General features: G+C 31.5%; 3 protein-coding genes and 1 long non-coding RNA gene across 4 annotated transcripts; all 4 read right to left on the reverse strand.

Moving 5' to 3' along the window:
• Positions 1–201: 201 nt before the first annotated feature.
• On the reverse strand, positions 202–2308 carry LOC131180263 (uncharacterized). The gene is made up of 4 exons (XR_009149055.1): positions 2228–2308; positions 776–837; positions 605–656; positions 202–518 (listed from the first exon to the last, which is right to left on the reverse strand). It is a non-coding gene; the product is annotated as an uncharacterized LOC131180263 (long non-coding RNA).
• Positions 2309–7940: 5632 nt separating this feature from the next.
• Positions 7941–14932, reverse strand: LOC131183376 (probable disease resistance protein At5g63020). The gene is made up of 2 exons (XM_058154155.1): positions 14819–14932; positions 7941–8795 (listed from the first exon to the last, which is right to left on the reverse strand). Exons 1-2 carry the CDS (start codon positions 14930–14932, stop codon positions 7941–7943), a joined length of 969 nt encoding a protein of 322 aa, XP_058010138.1.
• Positions 14933–15109: 177 nt separating this feature from the next.
• LOC131183382 (probable disease resistance protein At5g63020) lies at positions 15110–17824 on the reverse strand. Its single transcript, XM_058154158.1, has one exon. It carries the CDS (start codon positions 17822–17824, stop codon positions 15110–15112), a length of 2715 nt encoding a protein of 904 aa, XP_058010141.1.
• Positions 17825–23438: 5614 nt separating this feature from the next.
• On the reverse strand, positions 23439–24576 carry LOC131180267 (uncharacterized). The gene is made up of 2 exons (XM_058147872.1): positions 24325–24576; positions 23439–24204 (listed from the first exon to the last, which is right to left on the reverse strand). Exon 2 carries the CDS (start codon positions 24184–24186, stop codon positions 23596–23598), a length of 591 nt encoding a protein of 196 aa, XP_058003855.1. The 5' UTR covers positions 24187–24204; positions 24325–24576; the 3' UTR covers positions 23439–23595.
• Between the last annotated feature and the right edge of the window lie 226 nt (positions 24577–24802).

A 24802-nucleotide genomic window follows, 5' to 3' on the forward strand; every position in this document is an offset into this window, starting at 1 on the left:
GCATACACCAACTTGATTTTAAGTGGATAATTCGAAATTAAAAATTACAATAATAATGATCAAATTGCGCTTAACATATGAGCTCCTATGATGCACAGACGCAACACAGACAATACAAACACATGTACACAATAGAGTTGGATTAAATGAGGCTAAAAAAAAAAAAAAAAAATCAAATGCACTTTTGGTTACAGAAGTCAGTAGAGAATATGCCTACTATTAAGCTTAAAGGTCATATTTACAACTCCCAAGCTGGCTTGGAAAGGATAATATTATTCATGTACAACTTATAGTATCATTGCTTAATCTGCACAAGTTGGGTAATACTAATATGGGTTTTGTTTATCCTGCCTATTGCATAACAAAACAAATCTATGCTACAAATAATAATGAGCTAACAATGTTTAATAATGTCTCTCTTCTTCATTCTGTATTTTCCTTCCACTCTTTTTAACTTCGTTTTGAGTAACAAATTGTTGCAATTTCGCCCAGCTTCGAGTTCAATAATGAAATCATACCTGAAACTCTTGTATTAGACGATAGATTATCCATGGGCCAGACAAAAAATAGATGAGCATGCGAGTCGAGGTTATTGAAAATTGACCTGAGCATTTTCTGTTCTATATTTTTGGAGTTCGTCTTGAGCACATACTAGCCTATATATTAAAAAACAAGACATGATTAGATTTGATAGAGGATTAAACATCATGTGAATGTATAGTGTGTGAGTGTGAGTACATCATGCATTTATGCATCTGCAAAATACAACAAATACCTCCACTGCAACTCCGTTATTTCATGAAGTAACTCTTTCTCCCTGTCATGTGCAGCTTCTAGCTGCAAATTTCACACAAAAATCATTATCTCAAATTTAAAATAAAACTTCGTTGAGATTTTTCATGTCAACTTTGGGTCACGGGCGCTATAGGGAATTAACAACATAAAAAGTGAATAAATTTAGTTTGCCATTACACAACTCAGTAAATGCAGAGAACAAACTCAATTTGTGCAAAAATGAGTAATGCCGTATGGTTGGAAAAGCTCTCGAATAAAGCACTACTCTTACAAATCATCTGAAGAGACAAAAGCAATGGTGTAAAATAGAATGCCTTGCGTAAGCATAAGTTAGAATTTATAAGCTCTACAAGCCTAAGAACTCCAACATTAAACCCCTCAAAGAAAATGAAAGAAGGAAGTATACCCCTTCCATAAGAGTTTTCAGCTTAAATATAAAATTTTTTGACAAACTACAAAACTTCTGTCATTTATCAGTCATCTTTTATGTGGATGTGTTAAATCCAGGCAAATGTATCCAGCAAGTAATTATGAGATCACCAAGGCAGGAATTTTTTAATGAATGCACATAGTAGGAATGCTAACAATCCAAGAAAACAAGAAAATTGTAAAGGACATATGTCACAAAGCCAACCTATAAAGACTTAGAATTTAGAGAAGTGGTAGAATACACTTAACAAGATTAAAGTAATCCAAAAGAAAGAAAGAAGAGAGAGAAACAAGATGTGTGGTAACTAAACCATTTAGCTTCTAAAGCAAGAATAATTCCAGCCTTGGCTGATTCTACACCTTATGATGGAACTCTGAAAAAAAAAGTTTAAGAATGAATAAAATAAAATAAAAATGTTGAAGTTTTACCATCCAAATCGAAGAACCATAATGGCTAAGCATCAATATTGCCCCTACCCACTTAAAATATTTCACACATGTTTTTATTTCTCAGTTGTTACCTAATTCTAGAACCCATTAACTTATCATGAAAGTGTATGATCAGGTTATATTCTTTAGTTTTCTTTGCAGCTCTTCCTAGTTACCCAAAGCTGACTACAACACAAGCATGTGATCTATTTCTTTCATTAATAAAGCCCTATTTACAAATAATAATAACAATAATAACAATGTCATTATTTTTAAATTCATTCATAGAAAGAATATTCTAGCACTTCTTATGGCAGCAAATGTTATCAAACAGCAAACTTCTAGAGTTGCCCAAAGCTGATTACAACATATGCATGTGATCTCTTTCTTTTCAGTAATAAAGCCCTAATTTTCAAATAATAGTAATAATGTCATTATTCTTAAATTCATTCGTAGAAAGAATATTCTAGCACTTCTTATAGCAGAAAATTTTATCAAATAGCAAACTTCTAGAGTTGCATGATATTTTTGCTGTAAATTTCCTGCAAAGTATAAAAAGCGAAAGCTTACATACCAAAGATCTCTCTGTGGAACCTAATTGTGCCAGTGTGGATCCTCCATCAGTGGCGCGGTTGGCTACAAAAGACATAGAAAACATCAAGGCAAGATCCCTAGTTTTAATCCCAGGGGAAGGGGAAAAAAAGAGCAAGGGCTCAATTGCTTGCACTTGAATTGTCGCAACCACAAACTTGCTTCATTGGAGTAAGAATAGTATCCTGTTGAAAGGGAATAAGGCAAATTAGCATAAGCTGCTGAGGAAAAAGCAATAGTAATATTTAAAGAACCAACATGTCAAAGTATACTGGATGCTACATACCCTCTGAAGAATATTTGTCTGCAAAACTGAATTCAACAGTGGAAACAGAGAATGACCAGAAAGAGTTGATGACACAGCATCAGAAGATGATGGTATAGACATTATAGGATGTTGGTGAAGCACCTAGATAACCGATAGCATTGCCATTAGAAAAGAAGAAAATAAGGTCTGGATGCAATTTTTTTCCAGCATCTGTGCATGTATGTGTATTGGGCAAAGGAAGGTTTCACTTTAAAATTTAATATCTCCCCAAACTAAGGCAGTGTTCTTTGGAAAAATCTGATTATATATACATAAGCTGGAAAACTTAAACAACCATCCTCATAATTTTGACAGATAGGCCACTTCTTTCTCCCAAAGCATCCAATATATTTTGGCATTTTGCTTAAAATTTTAATAAGTCATGCTCTTTTAAACTATGAAACTTTCAAATTACAGTCCTCAGCAATTAACATAGCTTAACCGCTCCACTCCTCCTGATGTATAACAGCTAGGAACAAAGAACAAAACAAGGACCAATTCTTGAAAAAGAGAACTAATTCTCTAAAATATTATTGATCTTATAAAATTATCATAACAAACCTTGTCTAATAATAATAGAAACCCTAAGTTTTATTTATAGAATTAGGAATCTCAATCACATTAGAATTTTAGAACTCTGATTCAATCTTAATTAGAAAATACTAAATTAAACCACAATAAACTAGGAAATCATAAAATTCCTAAATAATAAATCTAATATGAATAAAATTCCTAAAGAATAAAATTCTTAAATTTCCTAATTTTATATAGTTCCAAATTTTATATAGAATATAATTCCTAAATTGCATTAGGAATATCATCTTCCTATTAAGCATTATTCTCCCTTGGTTGGAAAAAACTCATCCTCAAGTCTTAAAGTGCAAGAGAATCAGAAACTGTATTAAAAGGACAATCAACTCTTCATTCTTGTGTGGTAGCAACAAGTTTAAAATCAAGTACTTCATGCTTTCCTTTGCATCTCTAAAAGGATCTGGACAAATAAAATCAAGCTTCTTAACAGTTGAAAGGCTCTTCAAATTATTAGAAATAACTTGATTTTATTCAATCTCCGTTGAAGTTTTCATAGAGTGATCTTCTTTGTTTTGCAATTTTTCCTCCTCAAGTTTTGCTTGTGCATTTTTTTTCAACTTCTTGCTCTAGAATATGTTCTTCAACATGTGAATGCTCAAGACTCAAATCTTCAGGTTCTTCGATCTTAGGTTCTTCAGGTTGCTCATTTTCAATTTCATCTTCAACCTCAAGTAGCTATTCAAATTCAAGCTTCTTTTGTTGTTGGCTTGCTTTTCAAGAACTTTTGCCTTTATATTTTCAATACTTTTCACTTTATCAACTGTTCTCTCAATTGGAATAAATGTGCTTCTTTCCATGCTTCAAATTCTTCAAGTTCTTTATCCTTAACTTATTGATGAGTCTGTTGATCATGATATTCATTCTTACATTCTTCAAATATTTTCTCCCTATACTGCAAGATTAGTTGAATATCTCAATAGTCATCAAGTAACCCCAAGGAGCATAGTTAGGACCTCCATACAAATCAATCAAATAACATACTTCATCAAGTTGTTCATAATAATCATCAATTTATCTTGTATTCTTTGAATTGCATCCCATAACTCATCTTGAATCTTATAATCATCAATATCATCTTGTACTCTTTCTGTCCACATTATGATTTCAAATTAAGAAAGCATACTTCATTGAAGAAAATTGAAATTTTGGCAAATTAGGAGTCAATTTCATCGGATAAAAAAGTCCAATAGATTCCTTGACTTGACCCAATGGATTTTGCAGCTAGGAAGTCAGACAACAGTTCCGACAATAGAGATTGGCAGATTAGGGATTGAAGAAGGGTTAGGAAGGGTCAGATGCTAGAGAAATCTAGAAAACTTGTAGGTCTAGATTCGGGTCAAGATCTGACTCAGTCAAATCTTCTTTTTCTAGAAAGGTGCAAGTGATAGGAAAGGCACCGGAAGGGTTGCTTGGATGTTGCTGGTGGATTGGCCGTGGTGGTGCTTGGGTTTGATGGTCGGATGGTGGGGTATGGTGAGGGGTGGGGTGCATGCTAGGTTGCCCTATTTCTCAAAGCTTTCTATTTTCTATTTGGCTTTTTTTTTTAATAGTAAACAAGACATAAAATTTTGGACAAAAAGTAAAGGGAAATTTTGAGGGCATAGTGGAAGGACTAAAAGTTTGTGGAAGCTTATGGAAATTCAAATTAAATTTAGGCTCTAATTCTCTAAAATATTATTGATCGCATAAAATTGTCATAATAAAACTTGTCTAATAACAATAAAAACCCTATGTGTCATTTATAGAATTAGGAATCCCAATCACATTAGGATTTTAGAATTCTAATTCAATCCTAATTAGGAAATACTAAATTAAACCGAAATAAAGTAGGAAATCATAAAATTCCTAAATAATAAACTTAATAAGAATAAAATTCCTAAACAATAGAACTCTTAAATTTCCTAATTTTACATAGAATATAATTCCTAAATTGTATTAGGAATATCATCTTCCTATTCAGCATTATCCTCTCCCACCAAAAAAAAAAAAATCATTAATGATTTAAAACTTACAAATATGGAAGAACTCGAACACCCCTTACTCCCATCAACTTCATACTATTCATAATTTTTTTTCTTTTTATAAAGAAAAGGAAGGTCAGACAATGCTACAATCATCCACTTAATTCTATAATCACATATTCAAATGGAACTCTTTAGTGCTACGGGTCAGAGGAATTCAGTCTTGAGCTGAGTCAAAATCCTCTAAACCGAAAAATGAGGCATATCTTAGACAATCCATATGCTTCTCACATGAGATGGGAAATGTTCTGAATTTATGCACCAATGCACTAATGAAACAGGTACTCAGAGAGTAATGCTGAGATGTATCTTGGACATTACACTGAAACACAAAACTCAAGAGTTCTTAAAACGCTTAATAGGTTATAGTTACACTTGCACCATAAAAGAGTAATCATACCTTGATTTCAAAGCTAGAATCTAATATTTGGAAATGCCTAACAAACAAAATTGCCACTGAACTAATTGAGAAAAATCTATCACAATTCACACCCATGACCACCTTTTTCGACCTATTGAACCCTTATAATATTTATTTTTTCCTATTTTTCACCCTCATGCTTTATTTTTTTAAGTAATAAGCATGAGAAAATCTCATACTTAAACTCACCTTGGCCATAGTAAAAAATGTTCTCAAGACTTGCAAAAAAAAATCTCTTTACCTTAAACTGTACAAAAATTGAAGAACTGTAAAAAAAAAAAAAAAAAAGAAGGTTGTAGGGTACTGATAGACATAAAAGTTTCATTGCTTTTGGTAGTAGGCGTGAGCATTTGGTTCAAACCAAACCGAACCGAATCAAATCATGAAAACCGAATTACATATTTTAGAAATTGAACCGAATCGAAATAGATGAAAAACTGAATCGAACCGAACTGTTCTATTTCAGTTTGGTTCGGTTCTGTTCAAATCGATCAGTTTTGATTTTTTATTGATTTTTTAATTTAGACTTGATTTTCAAGTTATTTGGTCTGATTTTGACCTTGGTTTGAACCTAAGAACCATTAATCAATAAAATTAAATAATTTATATATATAAAATTATATATAATTCATAAATTTTCTATAAAAATAAATTAATTCAAAACTAATAAACCTATTCAGTTCGGTTCATTTTAACCGATTTTTTTCTTTTTAAAACCTAGCCAAATCAAAATAACCAAAAATTTTATTATATAAAATCGAAAGTCCGGCTTGAGAGACACTCGATGGTAGAGGTTGGATTAAGAGAGCTGTATAGGGGATCAGCTCCCATATATGTACTATTTGAACGGTGTTGGATGTGTGAGTGCTCCAAATTGCCTTTTTACTGCTATGATGTGATTTGTATGAAATTTATGATAATGTTGCATTCCATTCCTTAGGATGCATTAGCTTTAGTTAGCTATAGAAATTGTAGTTGAAATTAGTATTTTACTTTCTGAGTCGAACGCTCACTCCTGTTCATCCATTTTTTTTCCAGGCTATAGGAAGATTACTTATTGTGACTAACCTGCTCTTCTTTTTCGCAAGTCAATTAGTAGTATTTAGTGTATTTTGTACAATTGAGTTAAATTTTAGACTCCGCATGTGTTAGGAGCATTTTATTTAATTTGGGTCCGTAATATAATACTGTGTTGAATTTGTAAGAATATTAATTGCATGCGTGATTGGATTGGATGAGGGAGTTGAGCTCCCATTAGATTTTATAATATGATAAGTATGTGGAGGGTGAGCTGAGCTTCCCAGATGATTATATATTGTGTTTACTGGTCGGGTGAGTCAAAAACTCTCCATTATATGGTCCATTTTATGGCCGGACTCTGTCTGGTTGAATTCTTGAAATTGGGCCCAAATGAGCCTTAGGATTGGGTTGAGGAATAGTTAGGTTTACTACGGGCCTCAGGGCTTTAGGCTAGTCCAGGTCCTAGTGTCGGTCCGGCCCATAGGTTGGGTCATGACATGCCTAGATCTCCACCTGCATTATCAGGTGTTTCTATCTTTTCCATGACAACATCAACATCCGACTCTCCTAGATCACTTCGACCAACTATATATATAAATCCTAGATTCTTCGTATTTGCTAACCACCAAATGTTGAGAGATTGTGGACCAGGAAACAATTGAAGGCTTAGAGCTCGAGTACAGTTGAGTAATGTGTGGGTGTTGACATAACTCTAGAGACCTGAGACGCTTGTTATTGTGCTGCTCAGTTCATTCAAGTGTTCCAAACATTGTAACTCCTCTACTAGCATATTATCTTCCCTTTTTTGGACCTCACAAAAACCAATGTTGTACATTTCCAAAACTTGCAATGATGATAAACTAGATATGACTCCCCTTGGAATCATATTTATATCGATGTTATTCTCCAAGTTCAGATATTTCAAATTTACCAACATTTTCAACTCAACTGGCAATTGCCTTATCAGTGTCTTTGACAGATTAAGATATTGCAATGAGTTCAATTTTGATATTTCCATCGGCAATTCCCTTATACCAGTGCCTGAGAGGTCTAGAACATTTAGTATATCCATAAATAGAAAGAAACCATCACCGATCTCCATAAAGATGATTATCGCTTAGAAATAAAGTCAAGAGATTAGGACATCTAGGAACTTCATGGATTCTTTCAAAGGAGTTTGCCATCAAGGACATCCGTTTTGATCCTTCCCATTTTCCAACCTCTGATACTTGAGTTAATTGGGCATCCACTTTCACAAAAAACTTGTGCTTTTCTTTTCACATTTACAGGCTATCCACAGAGCCATGTCATGAATTACATCATGCATTTTCACACGTTAGCCTTGCTCTTCCAATAAACATGCCCTAACAAGTGAACCGATTATAGAATATGATTCATTGCGATCACCATAATTCTCACAAATCCAATAATCTACCAATTCACGTTTGGGAATTTCAAAGTCTTCTGGAAACAAGGAACAATATAAGAAACAAGATTTAACTTTATCACTACTCAGACTATCATAACTAAATTTCAATCGTACAAATACCTCAACCTCCATATCTTGAAATACCTCATCCTCCATTACTGGTAGGCTTGAGGCAGAACTTCTTAGTGCCTTAAGAGCATGCTTCCATTCTTCCCTTGTAATTCTACTGGCCATGGCTCTACCAATGGTAATGAGAGCGATTGGCAATCCTCTACACTCTTTGGCAACATCTTGAGCCAGAGGAAAAATATCAAGATCAATATCCCCAACCTTCTTCTGAAACAATGCCCAAGCTTCTTCCCAATCCAAAGGTTTCACTTCTATCATCTTTTTAGATTTCATTTGGCTGCCTACTTTGTAAGAGAGTGTTGTGAACACTATCTTGCATCTGTTTTGTCTTGTAGGAAAAGGAACCCCAATTTCTTCAAGGTCAACACGCTGCCATATGTCATCTAACAATAATACAAATTTCTTTCTGCTCAGTACATAGGATATGTCATCCGCTTTCTCACGGAAGCTTTTCTTTTTCCATTTCTCATCAGAAATGCCAATTTTTTCCCAAATCTGCTCTTGAATCTTCTCGAGTTTCAAATCTTTAGAAGCCACAGCCCAAATCACAACATCAAAATTATTAGATATAGTGGCATATCTGTTGTTGATTGAGTAAGGAGAGTGATTATTATTGTGTTTAAACAAATACAACTTGAAAAAAAAAAAAAAAAAAAAAAAAAAAAATATATATATATATATATATATATATATATATATATATATATATATATATATATATAAATTCTTGTGTTTATTTATTAATTTTTTTTATTTTATTCTAATTATCAGAGAGTGATTTATGATAATCCAATATGTGCTGATATCGCAAAATTATTGTATATGCTAGAAATACTAACCATCAATTTAAAAATTAAAATTTTGCAAAATTTTAATTTTATTGATTTGATCAATTTTCTTATTTAAAATAAAAAATTAATTTTTATACTTAAAAAATTTATTAAGAAATAAAAATTAAATATGATTATATAAAATATAAATTAAAATGATTCGCCACTGTTTGGCTGGCTAAAATAAATCAAGGGCATTATTATTATTATTATTATGTTTATTTATCCATTATATATATATATTGAAAACGAGTTTAACATTATTAAATTAAAATTCATTAATTAATTAAATTAAATATATAATGCTGAAATTTGCTCTTGCTGTGCGTGTCACTTGGTCAAATTCGTGTTGCGGCTAACAATAAATATAATTATTTTTTGTTATGCATATGGTTGATAATATATTACTCTTAATGAAGCTGTCTGTCGATAAATCCATTTTATATAAATATTTTAGGGTAGTTTTACATCCATTTTATATTTTTAGTTTAGTAATTTTATATTTTTAATATTTATTTTAGTTAATTTATTAATTTTAGTTTCATTATATTTGATTTTTGAAATTTTAATGATTTTGATAGGTTTTAATAAGGTTTAAAGGCAAAAAGGTCCATATAAAAGAAATTCAAAGTGATTCGGAAGCTTAAACTAGTATGAAAAATGAAGAAAATTCACTTAAAGGAGAAAACCAGCCCAGACTTTCAAGGGTCTCAACATGCCCCGTGTTGAGTGTCATGTGAAGATAAGAGTTAACCAGCAGGAATCCACATGAGACATGTAAATTCACACCGGGTCGTGTAAACAAAAATTTCGGGATAAAACATGCCGAAAGTTTCATGGACTTTAACATGCCCCTTGTGGCAGGTCGTGTAAATAGAAATTTTAGGACAAAACACGCCGAAAGTTTTAAGGACTCCCACATGCCCCGTGTTGCTGGTCGTGCAGAATCTAAAGGCTTCTCTTCCGAATCAACATGAGGCATGTGGAAAACAACTTAAATCAACATGAGGCATGTGAGATGGTGTTGGCAAATTTGCTGACATGGAAAAATTTTCTCTTTTTACACCTTTTACTCCTTTTGTCTTTTATCTCTTTAGAGACTAGCAAACATTGAGGGGATATATAAGCATCATATTCTTATTTTTACCATAAAGAGAGAGAAAAATCAAAAGAGAGAGGAAAGAGGGAATCACGCCATTTTTGGAGGAAGAATAACTGCAGAGTGACGTTTTCTAGCTTCCATTTTCAGAGATTTAGATTCTCTTCTTCTGGGTTCTTTTATTTTTAGTCTTATTTTTATGTTTTCTTGCTCTATTTCATATTTTCTACTTGTAAATACAAGCATGAGTGAGTAGATACTTAAGATTTCAGAGTTGGGTGTAATGATTTTAGTTTTATTTGTGAATTTGGACTGGTTTTAACCAAATTTTTAGAATATATAAGCTTTGATTATTATCTTGTGTGCTTATTTACATACCCATTGTTGGTACCCTTTGGGTTTTGTTCTTAATCTTAGATTGAAGGACCGAGAGGTGAAAATCTATGATAAATAATCAAGATAATGAACTTAATCGCCTAGTGTTATAAATAAAATAGTGGGTTAAGAGGAATTTCAAGTTGATTAAAATGCTTAAAGGGTTTGGGTAATTAAACATCGCATGAGAATGGGGTTTAGTTTCCTTTAAAACACTCTTTAATTTGTTTGAAAGGTAAATTAAAGGAAATCATAATCAACTTCCTTCAAACTTGTATATCCCTTAATTTTGGTTTTGCCTGTCCAAATCCCAATAAAATTTACTTCATGAACCTCAACTCTGAAATCAATTTTTATCATTAATTAATTAAATCTTTTGTTACTTGCTGAAATTTTAGTAAATTAGTATAGTGCTTAGAATTTTAATTGCTTAATTCATTATAATTTCCTTATTTTTTCTAATTTAATTTGCTGCATCTCTTACTCTATTTTTGGCACAAATTATTGATAACCCAAAAAATCATAACTTTTATAATTTGGTACTCAAGTAACAAATCTCTGTGAGACGATATCTTTTATTTACTACTTGAACGACCCGTATACTTGCGGAGTACACAACCTTCTGTTTGCCATAACATCTACCTTACTAAACAATTTGCATTAGCTTATTGCAAATTGAGTGGCTTTACAATTACTATAATTATCGTTGAAAATCTATTAGAGAAATTGACATGAAATAATTTTATTTTCTTACAGACATAATTAAATAAAAACCTGAGCATAAATACCTGGGCTGGGTTAATGGCTTAGCAAAATATTTGCCATCGTATAATTATTTTGTATTTCTAATATGTACTTTATTTTGTTTCTTTATTTTTTTTTAATTATTTTTGTTAATAATAATTTTTTTTTATTTTTAAAATATTATGCAACAATCATTAGTTGAAAACTGTTAGATAAAAATTTTAATATATATATATATATATATATATATATATATATATATATATATATATATATTATAATTATTTATGTACATTTCTAATTATGATATGATAATATTTGGTATAAATAAATTTCATAAAATTTTGTGAAATCTTTTATAAATTTAAAATTTTAGTATTTAGTTTAAATAAAAATTCATTTAAAATTATTAATAATTAATTTCATAAAATTTATTATAATTAAATAAAATTTTATTAAAATTTATAGAATTTACAAATAAATTTTAAATTTCAAATCATATATATTTAAAGTAATAAAACTATTCTTTTATTATATATTATTTTATTTATTTTAAACACAAAATTTATTTCATCCAAAATAAATTTCACATTTAATATAAAATATATCAAATAAAAAAATCATTTATAAATAAATTTTATTATAAAATAAAATTCATTTTATAAACAAAATAAATTCTATCCCATAATTGAACCAAATAAATCTTTTTATCACTTAAATAATAAATACATTTAAAATTATTTTTTCAATCGTGATACTTATTGAATCAGCTTACAGTTGAGTTATTACATAGAGAAGACTGTTGATGAGTAGATTACTTAAATTACTTTATATATAATAATTTAATATATTACTTAAATTAATTTATATTAAAATAATTGAATTTTTAAAATTAAATTTAAAATATTTTTATTTTAAAATAATCTCAAACAACTCAATTTAATCCGTTTACTATTTCAAACAAAATATGACGTTTCGCCTGTATTGAGTATTATAAGTGTCATGTAATTAATTTTAAAATATGATATTTAATCCATTGACTACATCAAATATAACGTTTACTATTTCAAATATGGCTTATTATTTAACGGAGGCTTTCGAGGGCCATCTATATGTGATTGAATTAGCTTTTAATTACTAAGTCTTTTATTTTTATTTTTTATATAAAAAGTTAATTTATCATATTAAAAATTAATTTTTTATTTAAATATTTTTAAATTTTAATTACTAAAATCTTATTTTATAGTAAAAAAATAATGATTTTTTAACATTTGCAGTTAGATTAAGAAAAAGTGAATTATTTTTTTAATATATATATTATTTATAAAATTTAAAAATTATTTTTAAAAATATTTTTTATATTTAAATTTTAAGAATTTTAATAATGATAATTCCATATGATATATGTGCTTTTTTTTTAACTTTTTTTTTCCCTTTTATTGATATATGATAACTAATATAGAAAATAATAAAAATAATCTATTAATTAACTTATTTTAAAATTGAAAATTAAATGATGTATTATCAAATACAAAATTATATCAATTATTATTAAAAAAAATTTAAATATTAATACTTCAAATAGAATCAACTTTTTGTTTAAATATTTTTGAATTTCAACTCTAAAAATCTTATATTATACTAAAAGATAATATTTTTTAATTAAATTTTTTATTGGATTAGAAAAAAGATTAATTAAATTTTTTTTTAGAAAATAAGAGATAAAACTTTCATTAAATTGAGGTGAAATATAAATATGAGGTATACAATTTCTTACTACTCTAATTTCGCATAAGAAAATTTAAGATAAATTAACGCAAAAAATAATTGTAATTATCTTAATTTAAAGGAATTGATTGTATTGACACAGTATTTGAGTTAGCCAATCGATAAAAAGCATACTCTACTTATTGGTAATCTAATATGAAATTTATGACTCCATAGTCTTTTTATGAGTCCAATATGAAATTTATCTAATTTTAATATCCTCAAAATGAGAAATATGTACTATCATTGCACTCTAATCAAAATAATAAAGCAAAATGCTTAATAATTCCATAATAAGAAAAAATTGGAGTAAATTCTTGTCGATACACAAATATCAAATCCTCATAGAAGATAGGACAATAAATCTTTCATGACAAAACTTATATCTATCAACAAAAATAAGTCGAAAACAAAATAACTATATTTAAAAAAATACGGATACGAAGATTATTAAAGAAATATAAAATTAATATAAAAAAAAAAGTAACCACCAGTTAAAATACTCAGCAATGAGCAATTCAAAAAGCTCCAAATAAAGTTATTCTTATCGTTACACTGGTATGTATAAAATTTGATTTTAGATTAATTTTTAAACACTTCAAAATTTTCAAAATAATATTTTATCAAAATCTCATGTAACAGAAACTCTTATCATTTAACGAAGGTTTTCGAGGGCCATCTGTATGTGACCGAATTAGCTCTTAGCTACTAAAAATTAAAAATTGATTCGAAACTTTTTTTAACCGTGGAATAAATATTGGGCTAAACTTGCCAAAATTATTATTATTAACGTACTCATGGAATGAAATTACCTGTTCAGAAAATCATAATGAAGTTATCAACCCACTCTCAAGTAAGTTATTTATATTAATTTTTATGAATTTTTAAAATTGATTGGCATAATTTTAGATTTTTAGTTTTATTTAAAATTGTATTAAAGTTTAGTGAATTTTAAAATATAATATTATATTAGGCGTAGAAATAGGAATTTCTTTTTAATTGGTGAATTTTTATGGATTTTTTTTTTATTTGTGAAGAAACTATTTTATATTAAAAATGTGTTTTTAGAGGAAATTAGTTTATTTTGAGTCAAAAATATTTTTATTTATATATTATAATTGAACTATTATTGATTGAAATAGAAAGATGGAATTGAAATGATTCCATGCTAAATTATTATTATTATTATTATTATTATTATTATTATTATTATTCAAGATATTAAAAATAAATGCTAGCTTGATCAATAGTAAGCAGTAATGTTAGTGGTTGTATGATTATATAAAATAAATTATTGATAAATTTATTATTAGATATATAAATTTCATATTTACATATTAATTACAAATGAAAATTCTTTCATATATTACGTGATACAAACACAAAAAGCTTGCAATCAATTAAATTCAGAAAATTCATAGTTTTAAAATATAAATATGAGATCCAATCTTATATTTAAATAATAGCTAGACTTATCAGATTAGTGATTATTAATTTTAGAGTTTTAGATTGAGCTAAGGCTATCCCAGATTAAACAGTACATCTAAAAAATATAATATAATCATGTGGATTTGTATGTAAATTTTCAAGTGAAGAAGGTTAATTTCTCAAACCAGAGGCAAAGGTTATAATAAGCTTTTGATTATAGAAAAATAAAGAGCACAAATATACATGGAATATATATATCTAAGGACCCATCCCTAAAATGATATGCAAAATTCAGACCAAACATAAAATGAGCTTATACTAAGCAAACTCAACTTTAATTTCAGGTAGAAGGCATTGACTGGGCACAAACTCGAAGAAAACATCTCAAAATAAAATCAAAGCAAAAAAGCTACGCTTGCAGTAACAGAAAATGCGCAAGAATTGCAGTCCTGATACTTGAGTACCAAAATCACTCCATTAGGCTGCAACACATCCACCAACACAGCATCCAAAGCCAAATGCAGCATTTGCTCTCACAGCACCATTCAATAGTTTGCCAGCTCATCCCCTGCCAAAAAAATAAAAAATTGCATTAGAAATCACAGTCAACAATAATTTTGAAAGCCTTTAAGCGTTTGATCCAAGATATAATATGATCAAAATATGTCAATACGAAATAATACAAAGTTGAAAGTGAAAACCAATTACCAATGGTAGCGAGCATGCACAAAGCATGGTAGAAAGGTAGTTTTAGTAGAATCATCCTCCCATTCAACATCTTTCCACCATCGTTCCTCTGCATTAATCTCAACTTTGCCTCCATTTGCGCTGCTCGAGTTTAATGGCAGCTTCTTAAGCTGTGGGCATTCATATACGTCGATTTTTTCTAGAGAGGGAAAGGACAAGGCTTTGGGATATATGCTTTTCAGTTGTGGTAAATAATACAACCTGAGCACTTGGAGTTTAAAAAATGGGTTAAAATTTTCATCCCCAACTTGAACATCATCTAACTTTTCAACACTTACTATCTCTTCTATATGCTTGTTCACTTGCACATTCAAACACGTCAAATTTGGAGCTAGAATAACCCATGTCAGATCCCTCAATCTGAGGCTTCCTCCTAAAGTCAATGTATGAAGGTTATTAAAGTATGTCTTCCTTGAGATCATTGAGTTGCCCAGACCTCCACCTGCATCATGTGCTTCTATCTCTTCCATTACAACATTAACACCCAACTCTTCTGAATTACTTCCACCAATTATAACCATATCTTCTAGATTCTTCATATTTGCCAACCACCAAATGTTGAGAGATTGTGGACTTGGAAACAAATTAAGCCATAGAGCTCGAGTACAGTTGAGTAATGTGTGGGTGTTGACATAACTCTGGAGATCTGAGACACTTCGTATTGTACTGCTCAATTCATTCAAGTGTTCCAAACATTGTAGCTCCTCTATTAGCTTGTTCTCTTCCCTCAATATATTATCTTCCAATTCTTCGACCCAAATAAAACCAACGTTGTACATTTTCAAAACTTGCAATGATGATAAACTGGATATGACTCCCCTTGGAATCATATTTAGCTCGAAATTACCCACCAAGTTCAGATATTTCAGTTTTACCAACATTTTCAACTCAATTGGCAATTGACTTATCAACGTCCATGACAGATTAAGATATTGCAATGAGTTCAATTTTGATATTCCTACCGGCAATTTTTTGATATTAGTACTTGATAGGTCTAAAATGGTTAGTGTACCCATAAACTGAAAGAAACCATCACTGATTCCACTCAAATTACGATTGTCGCTGAGAAATAAAGTCAAAAGATCAGGACATCTAGGAACTTCTTGGATTCTCTCGAAGGAGTTTGCCATCAAGGACATCCGCTTTAATACTTCCCATTTTCCAACCTCTGGTACTCGAGTTAATTGGGCACCCGCTTCCACAAAAAACTTATGTTTTTCTTTTTCATATTTACATGCTATTAACAGAGCCATATCACGAATCACATCATGCATTTTCACATGTCGGCCTTTCTCTTCCAATAAACATGCCCCAACAAGAGTGCCAATTATAGAATATGCCTCATTGCGAGTACAAAAATTCTCATAAATCCAATAATGTACCAAGTCATCTTTCTCAATTTCAAACTCTTCCGGAAATAAGGAACAATATAAGAAACAAAATTTAACTTTATCACTAAGCAAACCGTCATAACTAAACTTCAATCTTACAAATACCTCAACCTCCATGTCTTGAATTACCTCATCCTCCATGCCTGGTGAGCTTGAGGCAGGGCTTCTAAGTACCTCAAGAGCATGCTCCCATTCTTCCTTTGTAACTTTACTGGCCATTGCTCTGCCAATGGTAATGAGTGCGATTGGCAACCCACTACACTCTTTAGCAACATCTTGAGCCAGAGGAACAATATCAAAATCAATATCCCCAACCTTCTTCTGAAACAACGCCCAAGCTTCTTCCCAAGCCAAAGGTTCTACTTTTATCATCTTTTCAGCTTCCATTTGCCCGCCTACTCTGCAAGAGCGTGTTGTGAATACTATCTTGCATCTGTTTTGTCTAGTAGGTAGAGGAACCCCAATCTCTTGAAGGTCAACTCGCCGCCATATGTCATCTAATAATAATACAAATTTCTTTCTACTCAGTACATGAAATATGTCTTCCGCTTTCTCACGAAGGCTTTTCTTTTTCCATTTCTTATCCAAAAAGCCAATTCTTTTCCAAATCTGCTCTTGAATCTTCTCAGGTTTCAAATCTTTAGAAACCACAGCCGAAATCACAACATCAAAATTATTAGATATAGTGGCAAATCTGTTGTTGATTTTAGTAAGAAGAGTAGTTTTACCGACTCCCCCCATACCGTATATGCCAACAATTCTCACCTCATCTCCCGTGATGTAGCTCCATGCCTCGTCTAAGGTAGTTTCAGTGCCCAATGTTGGATTAACATTTCCTACTACCACTGGTTTTGGAAGTGTCCTCTCAACCACTTCCTTAAAATCTCCTTCGCTCATCAAACCAACCACATGTTTGAGGCTTCTGGAAACGCTTTTCCCAAACATGTAGGTGGACTTACAGTTCTTGGAGCAACAACCTGCGAGACACAATTTCTGTCTTTCTCGCGTAGCTCTGTTGAGGAGAGAATCAAATTCAGTAATGGTAGCGTCTACCCTTGAAAGCCATCCTCCAACTCGATCCAGCTGCACTGTTTGTGGAGTTTCCTCACTGTTGACTCTCCGCATCACATCATTGCTCAGCTCTCTTAATTTATCTCTTGCAGTCTCAAGTTCTTGAAGATTGTCTTCAAGCTGACATACATAAAGAGCTTGTCCAGCAACGCAATCCCAGCAACGACCGATCAAGGCATCACCGCATTGAATTGAAAAGACGTGACCCATAGTTTATGAAGAATTGGACAGAAGCGTAAAAAAATGAACGGAAGCTAAGTTATTACAAGAAATCTAAGGGATGAAAAATGAACTCTTTGTTTGAAAAAATGATAAGAAAGAAAGGGAGAGGAGAGAAATCGAGAGTGGAGAGAATGATGGAAATGAAATTACTTTTGTCTCTCTTGATTGAAATGTGAAGAGAGAAAATAAAGTGAAGTGAAAAATGAGAGGCAAAAAGATGAAGAATAATGGTATTGATCCCTTTAAGTCTTTGCAGTTTGCATAATAATGGATTCTATGGCTTTTTGATAACGATGCATGAATCGTTTTATTCCTTGCTTCATTGTGGAGTCTATGGCTTTTGAGGAAAGACAGTGGTCTTAATAATGCTAGTTTAAAAATGAAATAAAAATATTTTTTGATTAAATTATTATTAAATTATTATCCCTTTAAACTTTCATTTTTAATTACTTTCTGACCTAATAATAAAAGAGGGCTAATAATTTTTTTCTTTTCAGAGTCAATACACTAACGGCAAATTAATTATCTTTTTAGATGAAGAACTAATTTATTTAGCGGAATTGAAATTTAAGGATTCAATTATTACCTAATTTTAAACAAGGATTAATATATGAATTTTACCAAATCTTATAAACTTAGTTCTAAATTATTCTAATTATTAATAGTGAAATATTTAGACGTAAAAGAAGATTCCTTTCATACAAGGGCAATTTTGCCATTATAAAATAGTTTTTTTAGACGTTAAATTGGAAGGAAAGGATCAATTTGTTTAATAAAATTGAAATTCACGAATTCAATCTTTACTCAAACTTTAAATAACAGTTAGTATGCGGGTTTTATTAAATTTTAAGGACTTAGATATAAATTAATAATTTATTCCAAGGAAGAAAGGGAGAGGAGAGAAATGGAGGGTGGAGAGAATCATAGGAAATAAAATTACTTTTTTCTCTCTCTTGTTTGGAAAGTAAAGAGAATAAGGTAAAGAAAAAAAAAAGAGAAAAAAGGAAATAATAATTTTTTATTTATTTAAATTATTATGTTGGCTTTAACTTTTTTATAAAAAATTAATTATAAAACCACAAATTATAAAGGTAGGTCAATTTCTTTTCTAAATTATACATGATCCGTTCGAATCAAACCAAACTAATAAAGTCAGTCTTGATAGTATTTAAATCAAAACAAACAAATTAAATTTCAAAATAAAACAAATTTCATTTTTACATTAAGTGAATTGAGTTCAATTTAAACTCAACTCAACTAAACTCAACTCAACTAAGTCTTTATTCCAAAAATTTGGGGTTGGCTATATGGATTCGCTTTCTCCACTCTAAATGATAGGGTTAAATCCTCAGAAATATATAATGCTTCTAGATCATGTTGCACTACTTTCCTTCAAGTCAATTTAAGTCTACCTCTTTTTTTCTTTCTATCCTCTAACCTAATGTGCTCTACTTGTCTAACTGGAGCCTCCGTATGTCTACGCTTCACATAACCAAACCACCTCAATCTTCCTTCTCTCAACTTATCTTCAATTAGCACCACTCCTACATTTTCTTTAATACTCTCATTACGGACTTTATCTAGTCTAGTATGGCCACTCATCCACCTTAACATTCTCATCTCTGTAACTCTTATCTTAGACGCATACGACTCTTTCAGTGCCCAACACTCACTACCATATAACATAGCCGTATGGTCAGACGGTAAAATTTTCCTTTCAACTTATTGGGAATCTTACGATCACATAAAACTCCCGTGGCACGTCTCCACTTCATCCATCCGGCTTTAATCCTATGACAAACATCCTCCTCACATCCCCCATCTACTTGAAGGACTGAGCCTAGATATTTAAAGTGATTACTTTGGGACAGTACAACTCCATTCAAACTAACTCCTTCCCTATCATCCGTTTGGCCTTCACTGAACTTACAATGCATGTATTCTGTCTTCGTTCTACTTAACTTAAAACCCTTTGACTCTAGAGTATTTCTCCAAAGCTCTAGCTTTCTATTGACTTCTTCTCGTGTCTTATCTATCAGAACAATATCATCTGCAAACATCATGCACCAAGGAATACTCTCTTGTATATGTTTCGTTAATTCATCTAAAACTAATGTAAAAAGGTAAGGGCTTATGACTGATCCTTGGTGTAATCCAATTGAGATCAGAAAATCTCTTGTGTCCCCTCCCACTGTACGCACAATAGTAGTTACTCCTTCATACATATCTTTCAACACTTGTATGTACCTAATAGATACTTCTTTTGTTCTAACACATTCTATAAGACATCTCTTGGAACACTATCATAAGCCTTCTCCAAATCAATAAAAACCATGTGTAGATCTTTCTTCACATCTCTATATTTCTCCATCAAGCTTCTAATGAGAAAGATCGCTTCCATAGTTGAACGACCGGGCATGAAACCAAATTGATTGAGAGAGATAGAAGTATCATGACGCAGTCGATGCTCCACAACTCTCTCCCACAACTTCATAGTATGACTCATGAGTTTAATTGCCCTATAGTTTGAGCAACTTTGTATGTCTTCCTTATTTTTAAAAATAGGTACTAAAATACTCCTCCTCCATTCATAAAGCATTTTCTTTGAGTTTAGAATCTTATTAAATAATTTAGTTAATCATGCCACTCCTATATCTCCCAAACACTTCCACACTTCAATTGGTATTTCATCGAGTCCACAGGATTTACTCACTTTTATTCTCTTAAGTGTTTTCTTTACTTCTAAAGATCTAATCCTTCTAGTATAATTCACATTCTTTTCTATTGTTCTATAGTCTATATTCACGCTATTACCATTTTGACTATTATTAAAGAGATCATTAAAATAATTTCTCCATCTTTCTTTAATGTCCTCATCTTTCACCAACACTTTTCCTTCTTTATCCTTAACGCACCTAACTTGATTAAGATCTTGACATTTCCTTTCTCTCATTCTTGCTAATCTATAAATATCTTTCTCCCCTTCTTTAGTTCCAATTTTCTCATATAACTTTTCAAAGGCATGTGCTCTTGCTTGACTAACTACCTTTTTTGCCTCTTTCTTTGCTATCTTGTACTGTTCATATGCCTCATTATTATCACATTTAGGTAATTTCTTATACCATTCCCTTTTTCTCTTCACTGCCTTTTGTACTTCCTCATTCCACCACCATGTCTCTTTTGAGGGTGGTCCATATCCTTTAGACTCTCCAAGTACTTTTCTAGCTACTTCTCTAATCTTTGATGCCATCTGTATCCACATATCATTGGCCTCCATACCCAGCTTCCATACTTCGGACTCGAGAAGCTCATTTTTGAAATTCACTTGCTTTACTCCTTTGAACTCCCACCACTTTGTTCGAGCTACACTATTTCTTCTGACCTTACTTGAATTGTTCCTAAACTTGACATCCAAGACCACCAATCGATGTTGACTTGTTAAAGTCTCTCCTGGAATGACCTTGCAATCATTGCATAGAGCTCTATTTGTCTTCCTGGTTAAGAGGAAGTCGATTTGACTTCTATGTTGCCCACTTTTGAAAGTCACTTAATGTGACTCTCTTTTTATAAAGTAGGTATTTGCTAGTATTAGGTTGTATGCCATAGTAAAATCCAGGATGCTTTTTCCCTCCTCATTTCGACTGCCAAAACCAAAACCTCCATGAACATTCTCATAACCATGTTTATCACTTCCTACATGTCCATTCAAATCTCTACCAATGAAAACATTCTTTTCATTCGGTATGCTTTGCATTAAATCATCCATATCTTTCCAAAACTTTTGTTTACTCTCACTGTCTAGTCCTATTTGTGGGGTATAAGCACTAACTATATTTATTGTTTCTACTTCTAGTACCAGCTTTACTAGTATAATTCTATCTCCTACTCTTTTCACAGCTATTACTGCGTCTTTCAATGTCCTATCTATGATTATGCCCACTCCATTCTTGTTTCTCTCATTTTCGATAAACCACAGTTTGTACCCTGAATGAACCACTTCCTTACTTTTCTCTCCTACCCATTTAGTCTCTTGAATGCAAGCAATATTCACCCTTCTACTTTCTAAGGTATCCACAAGCTCCATTAATTTCCCTGTAAGTAAGACAACATTCCAAGTGCCGACCCTGATCATCCTCCTATCCTGCTCCTTCCTAATTGGTCTCCTTCTATGATATCTTTTGTTGTTTTCTATGTCTATCTTGTGCTAAGTTTCACTATCTGTTCTACTATCTGTCCAATGGACTAACTTCTTTACCCACACTCGTCCATGATGTGGGAACCCTTGCTCACTTAACACCACACCCGGGCCCCAGCATGACGCGTCGCTTTCGGTGAATGCCCTACACCCTTGCATATTTCTTACTATACCCGAGCTCTGATGCAGCGCGTCGTTAGTAGAGGACGCCCCAACGTTTATATCATTTGAATCCATATCATAAGGTGTGATGAAATTTTTACGCTGATTGTCACCTACCGCAACCCTCCTCCTTTATCTGGGCTTGGGACTAGCTAAACGCAAACTACTTAGGCGGAGTTTAAGTTCAATTTAAATTATTTTTATTTTTTTAATATTTTTAAATTTTTATAATTCAACTCTTATTAAATCTTATATATATATATATATATATATATATATATATGTACACACACTACCTATTAAAATTCTAAATAAAATGATAAAAAACATCATACCAGTGGCCAGAGCAGCTAGCCACGAGTTTCTGTGGGAAATCAAGTGTGGATGTTGCCTCAAAGTCTAAGCCCTGCATGAGGGTAACTCGATGAATCATTCATCATCTTGAGGCCTTCAGGCCTCTAGAAACAAGCAAGCCTCCAATATTGGCCATGATATGCGATGGACAACGTTGAAGCATCAGCATATTCATCACCTTAAACTCCATACTGCTAGACATTATACATTACAGGATATGAAAAAAGTTTGATTGAACATCTAATAGAATGATCATGTCAAAAGCAAAAAAACACGAAATGTGGCAACTCCTGGCAATTCAAGTTCTTGAATATAAAAGACAACAGATGCAATACAATTCACAAATGTTTAACCTCATACAAACGCATTGGAGGACTTGCAAAGGGCATTCACTTTGACGTTGAAAAAAATATATAAATATTTTTCTCTCATCCCGCAAAATATTTTCAGAGTATAACGGAGCCTGTTGGGGTTTCTGACCATTAACACTTTGGAAAAGATTAACTTTTTACATGACTGGAAATTTGTTTAACATCTATTTGACAGATTGCTTCTCAAAGTATAAGTTCAATGAACTGAGCAAGTAGAAAATACCAAATAGGCAAATACACATTAAAAACAGTAACTTCAAAAAACTATTGTGATTCATTTGCTGAAATTGAAATACACATTCAGCCAATTAAATTAAAAAAAAAAAAAACTAAAAAGAAAATTTTAAAAGTAGGAATAAGCTGTGTTAACTTGATAAATCAAAAGATAAACAAATAAAATCTAGATTATACATTTCTTTCATGCCATTTATTCCTTACAACATCTTGACATCAATTAAGGAAAATATATTAGAGGAGAAAAAAGAGACCAAATCAGGTCAGCTGACAAGAAGCATACTATTAGCACGTAACAAATTTCTTTGCACCATCAAATGCTCCTCATCTGAAATATGAACCGTACAACGTAGATTTGTCAATGTTGCTTCATCTTCCCAACGCAAAGGCCCCGAAGCATACAAATCCTCAACAATATGTAGATAATTCTGACCTGTAGAATTCTACTCTACTCCCAATCGCTCATCTAAAGAAAGTGGACATCCTTCTGTCGCATAATCCACTCTAGAAGATGATTCAGCATCACTACAGCAATCCTCTATATTGTTACTGTGTGGTGTAGAAAACCTAAAGGGAAAATTTTGATAATCATCGCCCATAGCACTACAACTACCAACAGAGGATCTACAACTATCAGTATGCACAGATATTGAGGACTCTACAAGAAAATTATCACTTCCCCTACTTTCATCCACTCTAGAAAAGTCAGCTGTTGAAACATTAAAAGAAAAAAGAACATGATTTCTACCCAATGATGCATCTGGATAAACAGCTATATCTACCTTTTCAAGAGTTGGAGATGAATGCATTGAACAAATTCGATGATGGCTACCATCTTTTTCTATCAGTCCCTTCTTTTGAGCAGTTACTGGATGAGCTTCAAGGCCATACATGCCAAGTGGTGATCCTCTCTTCAATGTTCTTGTTGAAACCATATGAGGCTTTTGAATTTCAATACTTTTATGCACAGGGCAGTAATCATCTACAGCATATTGATTTATCCGTGTATTTGGCCGTCTTTTACCCATAGGCATGCCACAAATCTCCAAACCCTGTTTCAAACGCCCAACAGAGAAATGATAATTAGTATCAAACTGATACATAAACAAGAATCACCAATTTAACCATTGAGATGAATTGAATAAACAGAGAAAAATAAAGAGCTTACTAACCTTGTCTGCAGCATTTTTCAGTTCTTGTGCTTGAAATTAGGTTTGTTCAGAATCTGAGTTTGATTTGAGTGAGTGAAGTGATCAGGAGGTTTTTGAGTCGAATTTAAGTCAAGCATTTACGACGATCGGTCGCTTATCATGTGATCTCGTGGAAGCAGGCGGTTTATCTAGTGGTGTCTGTGGAGCACTTGAACTAATAAAACCGACTGTAAGAAGTAATCTACTCCTATTGGTGTTTAAGCTTAGATTTGTAATTAAAGTTTAGCCCACACACATATATATAATTGAAGTTATAAATTTATTTAGGACTTAATTTGTGATTTTAAATTTAATCCAAATGAATTTAGGATTTGTATTTAATTTCTAAAATATTTACTAATTAATTTAATCTTTTAAATAAAATGTAGAGTTACCCACATGAATAAAGTTGAATGGTTGTATAATAAGCAATCATTTAATAGACTAATCATGACATTGG

The sequence above is a fragment of the Hevea brasiliensis genome, chromosome 1 (genome assembly GCF_030052815.1).
Source record: "Hevea brasiliensis isolate MT/VB/25A 57/8 chromosome 1, ASM3005281v1, whole genome shotgun sequence".
In the NCBI taxonomy this organism is placed as follows: Eukaryota; Viridiplantae; Streptophyta; class Magnoliopsida; order Malpighiales; family Euphorbiaceae; genus Hevea; species Hevea brasiliensis.

Excerpts from the sequence above, each read along its gene's own strand:
- LOC131183376 (XM_058154155.1), bottom strand. The coding sequence starts at position 14,932 with ATGCTGCATTTGGCTTTGGATGCTGTGTTGGTGGATGTGTTGCAGCCT. Across the intron at positions 8,796-14,818 it reads CATTTTCTGTTACTGCAAGC|TTGTATTTGTTTAAACACAA; the intron begins GTAGCTTTTTTG and ends TTTTTTTTCAAG.
- LOC131183382 (XM_058154158.1), bottom strand. The coding sequence starts at position 17,824 with ATGGGTCACGTCTTTTCAATTCAATGCGGTGATGCCTTGATCGGTCGT.
- LOC131180267 (XM_058147872.1), bottom strand. The coding sequence starts at position 24,186 with ATGCCTATGGGTAAAAGACGGCCAAATACACGGATAAATCAATATGCT.